This window comes from Trematosphaeria pertusa (genome assembly GCF_010094035.1).
Source record: "Trematosphaeria pertusa strain CBS 122368 unplaced genomic scaffold BU26scaffold_8, whole genome shotgun sequence".
Taxonomy (NCBI): domain Eukaryota; kingdom Fungi; phylum Ascomycota; class Dothideomycetes; order Pleosporales; family Trematosphaeriaceae; genus Trematosphaeria; species Trematosphaeria pertusa.
The window spans coordinates 2,087,632-2,097,757 of NW_022987219.1; the positions used below are offsets into that span (position 1 = coordinate 2,087,632).

The window sequence follows — 10,126 nt, forward strand, 5'->3', positions numbered from 1 at the left end:
TGGACAATTTTAGCATCGAACTCGGACCTTCGACCAACTTCTTTCTCGTAGTCGGCAACTCCCTCCGACGTCGCGCGCCATTTCCACCAGCGTGCTGGCACCCATGAGTCTAAAGAGGGGAATGACGACGTAGAAAGCCTGGAGGCGGATCGCGAGAAGAGAGCACGAGCGTTGGCGTTATTGACTGGGAGAAGGAGACGGAACCGCCTTCTGTTCCTCGGTTCGTCAACAACCTTCCGGCAAAATCCGGGACGGCAGCGAAGACCATCTTGATCACAGGCGCAACCGGATTCCTCGGCAAGTACGTTCTGCCACAGCTAACTGGCCGGCCCGACATGGAGATGATTCATTGCGTCGCTGTGCGTGACACGCCACGTGAAGGCAACCTCTTCACCACTCCTAATATCTCCTATCACGTGGGCGATTTGCCATTGCCGCTGCTTGGGCTCGGCGTGGACGAATTCCGCAGTCTTTCCAACGACATCGACGTGATTCTCCACATGGGCGCTGTACGTTCCTTCTGGGACAACTACCACGTCCTCCACTTGAGCAACGTCGACTCAGTTAAGGAGCTTGTCAAGCTGGCCGCCCCCCGCCATGCAACTATTCACTACATATCAACGGTGGGAGTCTTGCTCCGAGATGAGGATGCTACTACGGACAGAGCCGGCTCGGCTGCCGCCCACGTGCCCTCTGGAGAGGGAAGTGATGGGTATGTCTCTTCCAAATGGGCCGGTGAGCGCACCCTTGAGCGTTCCGTGGAAAGCCTTGGGGTCCCGTCGCGAATTTACCGGTTTCTCCCCGCTTCGCACCAGGATTGCTCGCAGAAGCAAGAGCTTTTGGATGACTTCGTCCGCTACGTGGACGCCCTGGGCATGATACCTGACATGGGCGTCTGGAAAGGGCGAGTGGTCTTGATTCCCGCAGAGCAGATCGCCTATTGGTTGGGCGAGTCCGTCATCAAAGCAACGGCTGCTGCAGGTGTTGCTCCCACCGCTCAGTTTTCCCACTACGAAAGCCTCCTTTCGTTCCACACGGATGAGCTGAGCAAGTATATTAAACAGCAGAGAGCATTTCTCAAGTGGTTGGGGCGCTGTAAGGTGCTTGATTTCAACTATCTAATCGCATCACAGCAGGCAACGGTTAGTAATAGTAAGACGGGTAAGCTATGTAAGTTACAAGTGCGACTCTCTTTATCGCTTACTCCGCTAATTCCGCACTCAACCACATCTCGCCAAACCGGCTCTTTAACACTTCTAACACTACCTACACCCACTTCTTATACGCTTCAAGCTTGCTATCATCATCTGTTCCACCCAACTGCACGCCGCCAAGACCGACCTCTGAGCACACGCTCTGGAAGATACGCGGATCCCCAAACCACCCATGCTCATACACCATCGACTTAGGCGTAAACCCCTCAATTTTCGTCTTGAGCACCCCTGCAGCAAAGTCGGGATGATACCTATCGCAGATGTGCTCTTCAATGTCTTTTCCCTGGACGGAGATAAAGAGGGACAGTTGTTTGCGTGTGTCGCAGCCGGTGAAGACGTGGTGGGGCGGTCGAGAGGCACGGGGCCCGGTGTCTTTGCTGGAATTGGATACTGTAGGTATTTTGTCCGTAGTGTTCTCGCTCTCCGCGGCCGAGGTGCCCGGGCCCGCCGCAGCCGCCCGCTGCATAGGAGTTCCGACTCTCCAAGAGACCGAGCCGTGGCCGGCGGACGTATCCATTATGTGTTATCGCGTCGAGAACTGCGTTCGTCTCCGTCAAACAGAGAGTAGATGGAGTGGAGGTGACTGGCTGTTATCGTGACGTTCTCGTTCTTAGAGAAGTATTTGCAAACTGCTCTTTCGATATAGTCTTTAAGTTCACAGGTCTTCTTTTATATACCCCGTGTGCGCAAAGCTTTGATCCAGGCTTGCCCACCGCAATCAGCGACAAACTTGAGGCAAACTGTCCCAGATGGGACTGCTCTAGAGTTTGTCTTGTATCATGATGTGAGACATTCAGCAAGACAGAACATAGGTGGAACGGCAACAACAATCAGCATTTGCACGGAAATACGCGAGCCTACACAATTCGGAAACTACCGTGGCAATGACCGTCCATCTCAACAGAAAGTCAACCTCAGTCGAATAATCTTCCTCGCTGATACCAGCAGCCAGCCTCCGGTTGAATGTCTTGCCCGTCTCGTCGTCGTATAAGTAAAACAGCTTTGCGCAGTAGACCTGCAAAAAGGCTGGAAGCCATCCAAACATATCGATATCGATGAACGTCATCTTCCAATCCACAATCTTCCCCGCGTTATCCTCAATTGGTTTAGCGATTAGGTTATCAAAGGAGCAATCCATAAGAGTAAGGACAGGTTCGGTGCCCTTGGCACGCGGCACCATCTCGTAAAAGCGCTCTATATAGGAGATTTCGATGGGGTGGAGCTCGTCTCGTGGCTGTTCTGCGCAGCGCATTTGCACGCTGGTGTACATGGCTTGAAAGACCTCGTCGAAGCTGTTATAGGGGCCCGAAGGGTCTAGGTGGTTGGTGCGGAATATTGGGAGTCTAGCATGGAAGGGTTGCTTGTAGACACGACCATAATATCCTTCGGATGGGATGGAGCGGAGTAGGCGGAACTGTTCTGCTAGTTTCGAAACAAAGAGCTCTTGCACCTCGTCATCAAAGGTTTTGAACCTCTCCTCGGTCATCATTTCACCCTCGATGTACTCCATAATAAGGTAGTTGACGCCGAAAGATTTGCTATGTGGATTGGGTTTAGTATATGCCGCATATAGCTTAGGGATACGGACTTGGGAGTTTTTCTCGAGGTATAGCATGTTCTCTGCCTCCTTCTTTAATGTTAGTTATCGAATAGACAAGATGGGATCAGGGAGCCTTACCGCCAAGAGTCGTTTGTTAGTGCCTCTCTTCACTACAATGTTCCCCAGTTTGCAAACTTCATTGAATGCGATCTTGCTAGAGATAAGGTTCTCTTCCATGCCCCGTTCTATGTCTTCTGCTGACGGAAGAGGAGGATGTTCGGCGGCTTCGTATGGGAATTTCATAATGGACCATTTCTCGGGCGGTGGATGAAAGCGTTGGTTCTCCCTCTGTATTGCGTACACTTCATCAGGAGTCTTGACACCCCAATGCTCCATAAGAATCTCTCGGATTTGGTGCGCATCTTGTCAGGGCCGTAGCAGTTTGGTAACTCACTGAGGTATGTAGAAAAGATGTCGAATGAATCATAACCAAGGTAGGTGTCGAGTTATACCCGAACGCAGGGACAAAGGAAAGACTAGGCTCCGCCACTTTCTTGGACTCATAGGATTCGTTGTTGTAGTGCTTGCAGTATCGTAAGAACAAAGCATCTCTTCCTCTTAGTCCCGACGAATTTCGCCCTAGAAACGAACCGGTTCTTTGTTTACATAGGCTAGCTAAACGTTCTTTGCGTCTGTTTGTAGGATCACCTTGAAACTGAGCGGTTATGCGTTAACACGTTCAGCTGGGCTTTGCCACAGTCGCAGTCGCAGCCAGAATCCGCGTACGAGCGATAATGTCCAGGGAGTCGCTTTCTGCGCATCCAGATCCTCCAATAAGAAATTAGTCAGAGATCTTCCCGGTGTCTCCAAGACCCGCAGCAGTTGAGTAAGATGAAGTCACGTTCGTCCGTTGCCCAAACAGATGTCGCGAAACAGAGTTAAGCCGATGTCCGAATCGGGGTGTCCAACTCGGATGGGACCGTTCTGGATGAATCTTCCAACAGATTGAATGAGATCTTCACTATACGTGGCCGGAGATCACGCTCTGCAAGGTTGATGGGCCCCAATTCCAGAGCGTTGATATTTCACGATACCAACGTGCGTCCAACCCAACAGAAGCGTCGAAGGTCGGGGATGACAAGTAAACGTCACGGTCAACTACAATATAAACTCCGCCTCGCTCAGCGCTTGTAGATGCAGCACGACACAGTCGCACTCGAATGTAAGAAGCGGCGGTGCCTTGAGGGTTGCGGTTGTGGAAGGGAAGGTGTATATTCATGCCGCTACCGTACGTACAACAGTGCCCTTCTCGTCATTGCGTCTTCAGCCGTGGTACCCGGCCCATATTCCCAGTATCTTCGCCTCCGCCTGTACGCAGTGTATTCCTGGTCGTCGCTTTGAGCATGGGTATGGATGCTGAGGCTGTCGTTCGAACTCTGAGGAGCACGGTTGAGCCAGCCCAAACACGCGCCCATCGGTTGCTCCAACTGACCAAGCCAGCGACGTACGCAGGTTATGCTCCTATCCTGATCAAATACCAGCTCTTCGTTTTTCAACCTGGCGAGCGCAGGCTCAGAGACAGCAACGCTAGCACCACAAGGGATTCCCGCCTTCGCGGGATCCTCGCTCTCATACCCGCGTGTATACCCCGCCTCGAATTTGATGCCGGGCACCTCTTCCGGCGCTTCAACGCGAACGCGCTTGCATTGTGTATCCGGCATTGTTTGGCGGCGTCGTTTCCGGTTGTGAGGCGACGGGGTCAGAGAGGGGGATGGCAGACGATGCGAGCGACCGGGAGCTGTAGTGCTAAATGGGGGTGGCCCCATGGCGCTCGAGAAAGGCGGCGCACCGGCGGACGAGTTGGGTGGAGGATGCGGAGGATGCGGAGGGTGCACGTCTGGAGGAGCAGAATCGGGGCCCTGCGTTGATGGAGGAGGAGGAGGTGGTGGTGCCCGATCGCTAGCCTGTTGCTGATTGAGTATGCCTTCCCACATCTCATTCCCCGCCTCATAAAGTATGTCCAGTTCTTTCAGCTGCCTGAGGGTGGCGCGCAGTCCCTCTGGAGGGGCCTCTGGCACCCTGATCTTCGTTGCAGCGATGATGGCGCGGCGGATCATGGCCGAAGGGTCGCCGTGCCAATGGTCATGCCACCCCCGCTTGTCGAGCCTGTCAGGCAAGGGAAAGTAGTTTTCAACAATATAAGCAGTATACAACCCGCCTCTGCCGTGGTCGGGGATGCCATCGGACCGCTGGTCCAGGGTGTGGCAGTAGTCGAAGTAAGTCTCGGCGGAGGGGGCCATGCGGGGAGCCGCAGCAGCAGCGTCGGAAGACATGCAGGCATCCTGCCACTGCTTCTCGATGGCAACAAAGTAGTGGAGGTAGGTCGGCACGATGAGCAGCAGCGGGTTGTACATGTCGTCCCAGGCGCCGTGGCAGCATTTGCAGAGGTGGATGGCGTTGCTGGCTTCGTTGCGTGCCTTCAGCCCAAGGAGGCCGTCCGCTTTGAGCGCAAACAGGCTTATGTCCATCTTCGGAAAGACATGCGCTTTTTCGATTTGGAACTGAGCCTTGCAGACCCAGCAGTGCCGTCCGTGGTAGATGAGGGCCAGCTGGGCGCCAACGTTGGAGCCGAAGTCGCGCGCGCTGTCAGAGCTGTCGCGCGAGCGCCGACGTGCGCGATCGCTTCTCAGACTGGCTGTCTTCGTTGTCATGGCGCCGCTTGGTCGCCATGCCGAGGGGGTTGATGGCTGTCGAGGCGCCGTCGCACCGCGGCGGGTGGGTTGAGGGTTGTTAAGTGTCGGTACGGTGCCCGGTTGGTCGCCCGCCAGCCCCCAAGAAACCCAGAAAAAAACTTACTAAAGTCGTAATGCGTTGGTTGGAGCCCCGGATAACGAAGTACTCGGCTAATGCCGGCGCTAGACCGTATCGGAGGCTCGGCAGGGAAGAACTCAAACGTCAAACATCACCACCGTCAACAACCACCACATCGCATTCAACAGCGCTCCATCGTGCCGTCGCTCTTTCCGAGGCCGCTGTCTTCTATGAAGCGCCCTCTGTCAGTTGAGGAGCAGCCCGCGCGGCAGTCACCCACCAAACGACGTCGCCTCTCTCCGTCCCCGCCCCACCCCCGCTCTTCGCCGCCCAGAGCCGCCTCTGCTCCCCCTTCTGCACGAAGCGCGCCGCTACCCCTCACATCGCGCAACCTCACCCAGCTGCAGGACCGCCTGCTCTGGCCGTCGATGAACCCTCCCCGGAGGCCCTCCTCGCGTTCGTCGTCCAAAAGCAATCGTAGCCATGGCGCCGCCGCATCGGATAACAGCAGCAGCCAAAAGCTGCCTACAAAGGAGAGATACGCGCTGTTTCGCATCATGTATGAAGATGGAGAAGACCTGCCCGAGGAGCTTGCAGAACACGTCGCGATGCTGAAAGCGCCGCGAGAGGCACCATCGCCAAATGCCGCCGAGCTGTCTTCCAGAGCCCTTACAGCGCGGTCCTTCGGCGAGCAGGACGGCATCGACACGCTAAAAGCGAAGCTTTTCTTTCGCGGCGCAATAGATGGCGGCACACCTTTCACCGCGGTGACGGCGAGAACAAACCTGAGCAGCCGCTTCATACCGCAGAGGCCGGTCCCGCCAGGCGTGGCACCAATCGAACAACCGCAGCCAGACCAGGCAGTCGGATATCTCCCCACCAAGACTGCGTGCCGCAGCAAGTTGAAAGCACCGTTCACACGGGAGGAAGAAGATCTCATCAGCCTGTATCGTAGCCCTTGAACCCCTCACAACTGCTACTTCGCCCGCTAACAAAGCAACAGCTTCACGCTCTCGCCCGAAGTCCACTTCCCCTACTTTACCGCACAGTGGAAGTCCCCGTTCAAAGGCCAAACACACGAGCAGGCCATCCCGCAGGGCGCCCGTGACGGCGCCACGATTATCAACTACCTCCATACCTTCTACCAAAAGGCCCGCGGCACCAACCCTACTCTTGTGGAGACATGCCACGTCTCGGCCACCGTCGACCTACGGACAGTCATTCTGTGGATTCATTGGCGTAGCCCCGATGGATCCTATCACATGGAGCAGATCGAGGCGGGCTTTCTTGACAAAGAACGTGACAACATCGGAATTCGCGCTATTTTACGCAACATCGAAGACTACGCTCTATCGGCTCGATTGGAGAGCATCAAGACGGCCATCGACCAGCTGAAGAGCAATCCCTCGGCGCTATCTAAGCCCGAATCTGCCTCCGAGCCAACTATAGCACCCCCAACCCCTTCGTCAATGCTTTTAGACACGTCCTCATTCTCGAGCTCCCTAGACCCCGCGCTAACCGCCCTTCCTGTGGCGTCACAAGCACCTCCGCCAGCAAAGAGAGCACGAACGGATGACGGCACTTTGTGAGAGGTCTTGGTATGGCTTTGTCTGCCCCTCATAGACTCCCGGCGACTGCCAGCTTCTGTCCGGTTGACCACTCGATGCCTACCACCACGGGCTGCCTCATCGCTTCGGCCCGGTCTGCGGATCAACGAGCAGCGCCGAAGTCGCGATTTTGAGATGTCGGAGGGATGGAGAGTCGGAAAAGCTGAGGCAACGGGCCGCGCTCGGGAAAGCTGATCCGCTCTCCACGGAAGAGCCCGCTTCAGGGAATTCTCTCTTCGAAGGATGATAAAGGCGCGCAAAAAGAGGATACGAGACCAGGTTCAAGCCAACGCAGCATCTATATTTTTAGTGTCTGATTTCGGGGTGTCTGGCAAGAAGAGCTAGAGGAGCTACTTGTGCGGTGCGGAAGGCGATTACAGCGCTGCTGTGTAACCTCGCGAAGAAAAGCACCAACCTCCCATCCCGCATCCTGCATCATAGCCGAAACCAGATTTCCTCCCCACCGTCACCGCAAAGTGAAGCCTGGCACTGTAACTATCTACGAAACACCGCGTTGCCAAAAGTAGCCATCTCACGTATTCCACCGAAGGAAATTTCACTCCCTCGTACGTGTAAGGCCTCGCAGCTAACCCGTTTAATCCAGATGAGTGAACTAATCTGGACCCAGCTGTCTGACCAAAGAGCTCGTTTCCGCTGGCAGCTACCCGCCCTCGATGCGGTCCAAGAAGCTGCCGAAGCCTTCCTCGTCTTCTTCTTTGCTGAAGCGAACATCGTTATCCACCACGCGGGTCGAGAAACATTGACGAAGAAGGATAGTGTATGCACGAAAGGTCCAGGTCTGCCTCCCGACTTCAAGCGGACTTCGTCAAAATCGCAGAGCAAGAAAAGCTATTAAGCTAATCACGATTTTCGTCTAATAATACTAAAATAATAATAACGTAACGTACTTTATTATCGAAAGCTCTATATTATTAAAAGCCTTACAATTTCTTAGCAAGAAAAATTAACGAAAATTAACTTATTTTTCTTAAATAACTAAGTAAAATCTTAATATTTTTTTTATAAAAATTTATATATATATTCTTTATAGTATATTATACCTTATACTAAAGTTATACTAAGATATATTATATAATTAAAAAGCTATAATATACTTTATAAGTAAGCTAGCTATATAAGTAAGCTAGCTACTATAATAGTCTAGTTTAGAGATTTACCTTAGATTATATAATCTTATTATATAATCTAGCCTAGCGTTTTAGTACTTAGTATCTTTATATATAAAGTCTTTTAGAGTATTCTTTTACCTCTTACCTTTAGATAGCTAAATTTAACCTAACCTACTCTACTTATTACTTTTATTCTTATAGCTTATAGAGACTATATTATCTATAATTAACTTATCTAGCTAGATATTCTAGAGCGTATATATAGTAGTAGAGACTATAGAGCTAGCTCTTATATTATCTAAAGGTTAATATCTTTTTAGCTAGAGATAGTAGTATAATATTAAACTAAACTAAGTAGTCTTATAAGAAGTATTTACTAATAGCTATACTAAGAATTAGAGCTATAAGAGTCTAGTTACTTACTCTAAGAATCTATTAATATATTAATTAATTACTTCTCTTTAGCGCTATATAAAACTATTAGTAAATCTAGTTAGTAGTAGAAAAGATATCTTTAGTAGTAAGCTAAAGAAAGCTATAAAAGCTCTATATATAGAAGAACTTCTATAGAACTTCTATATATAGAAACTCTTCTCTTTATTTTAAAAATTAATAATTCTCTACTCTACTAGTAGAGCTAATAATTAGCTACTATACTAATAGTATATACTTTTACTTCTTAAATAAAAAGCTATACCTAAGTTAAACTACTTAAATACTATAGGTAAACTCTTATAAAGTAACTTTAGTAGTAAGACTCTAGTTATATAGTACCTCTTTACCCTAATAATTCTTAAATTCTAGACAAAGAACCTACTAGCTAGTTACTTAAACTAATATTATTATTATAAATTACCTATTTAATAATATAATATAATAACTAATAAGAATTAGAATATTAACTTTAAATAGAAGCTAGTATAGCTACGCTAAAGCTTAGTAATATCTAGCTTATTAGTAGTAGATAGCTCTTATACTCTCTCTACCTTTAGAAAAAAGCTCTAAGAGCTTTTCTTAGAAAAGCTAAGTAAAATTATTATTAAATTAGTTAGCTAACTACTTATATACTAGATACTTAAATAATAAATCTATATATATTACTAGATTACTACTAATATATTTACTAAAGAAAATACTATATATAGAGAGAGCTTAGTATTTTTAGATAGTTTACTTATATAGATAGTTTACTTATAAAGTATATTATAGAGAGTTTATCTATAAAGAATATATATATAATTTTTTATAGAAAAATATTAAGGTTTTACTTAGTTATTTAAGAAAAACTAACTATTATTCTTAATAAAATAATACTATTCTTTTGTTATTATAGCTTATCTATTAGCTAAAAAATTTCTTAGTATAAAAAATAATATTAGACTTTTAATATAGAACTTTTCTATAAAAACGTAGGTAAAAGTAAAAAAAAATTATAAATAATATTTATAAGAAAAATTTATTATAGAATATATAGTTATATTAATTTCTCTTTAAAAATAAAGGTAGTAGTAGAGGTATAAAAGTTACGCTAGTTTTAGTAAAAGTAGTACGCGTAGATTTTCTTACTAAAATTAAAGAGAGTTTATATATATATATACTAAGTTTTCTTTATATATATACACTAAGTATTCTTTAAATAGTTCTAGAACTAGTAGAGCTAAAACTATATCTTAATTTCTAGATAAAAGTCTACCTAGAAGTAATTTCTCTTAAAATAAATTTTAGTATAAGGGTTAGGGTTAGGGTTAGGGTTAGGGTTAGGGTTAGGGTTAGGGTTAGGGTTAGGGTTAGGGTTAGGGTTAGGGTTAGGGTTAGGGTTAGGGT

General features: G+C 48.4%; 5 protein-coding genes across 5 annotated transcripts; 2 read left to right on the forward strand and 3 right to left on the reverse strand.

The window, feature by feature from the left end:
• Positions 1-1,266: 1,266 nt before the first annotated feature.
• On the reverse strand, positions 1,267-1,731 carry BU26DRAFT_506285 (uncharacterized protein; the record flags this gene model as incomplete). Its single annotated transcript, XM_033826901.1, has 1 exon — positions 1,267-1,731. The coding sequence occupies one exon, from the start codon at positions 1,729-1,731 to the stop codon at positions 1,267-1,269; it is 465 nt and encodes a 154-aa protein (XP_033683604.1).
• Positions 1,732-2,007: 276 nt separating this feature from the next.
• Positions 2,008-2,991, reverse strand: BU26DRAFT_428391 (uncharacterized protein; the record flags this gene model as incomplete). Its single annotated transcript, XM_033823781.1, has 2 exons — positions 2,008-2,841; positions 2,893-2,991. 2 exons carry the CDS (start codon positions 2,989-2,991, stop codon positions 2,008-2,010), a joined length of 933 nt encoding a protein of 310 aa, XP_033683605.1.
• Positions 2,992-4,037: 1,046 nt separating this feature from the next.
• BU26DRAFT_565985 (uncharacterized protein) lies at positions 4,038-5,465 on the reverse strand (the record flags this gene model as incomplete). The annotated part of the gene is made up of 1 exon (XM_033833461.1): positions 4,038-5,465. The coding sequence occupies one exon, from the start codon at positions 5,463-5,465 to the stop codon at positions 4,038-4,040; it is 1,428 nt and encodes a 475-aa protein (XP_033683606.1).
• Positions 5,466-6,092: 627 nt separating this feature from the next.
• On the forward strand, positions 6,093-6,992 carry BU26DRAFT_405887 (uncharacterized protein; the record flags this gene model as incomplete). Its single annotated transcript, XM_033822861.1, has 2 exons — positions 6,093-6,511; positions 6,569-6,992. Coding segments are annotated over 2 exons (843 nt in total), but the record flags the coding sequence as incomplete, so codon positions are not given.
• A 713-nt stretch (positions 6,993-7,705) lies between these two features.
• BU26DRAFT_520267 (uncharacterized protein) lies at positions 7,706-8,093 on the forward strand. The gene has a single exon (XM_033829255.1). The coding sequence runs from the start codon at positions 7,777-7,779 to the stop codon at positions 8,026-8,028; it is 252 nt and encodes an 83-aa protein (XP_033683608.1). The 5' UTR covers positions 7,706-7,776; the 3' UTR covers positions 8,029-8,093.
• The last annotated feature ends 2,033 nt before the right edge of the window (positions 8,094-10,126 follow it).

Coding starts and splice junctions, on each gene's coding strand:
- BU26DRAFT_520267 (XM_033829255.1), top strand. CDS start 7,777: ATGAGTGAACTAATCTGGACCCAGCTGTCTGACCAAAGAGCTCGTTTC.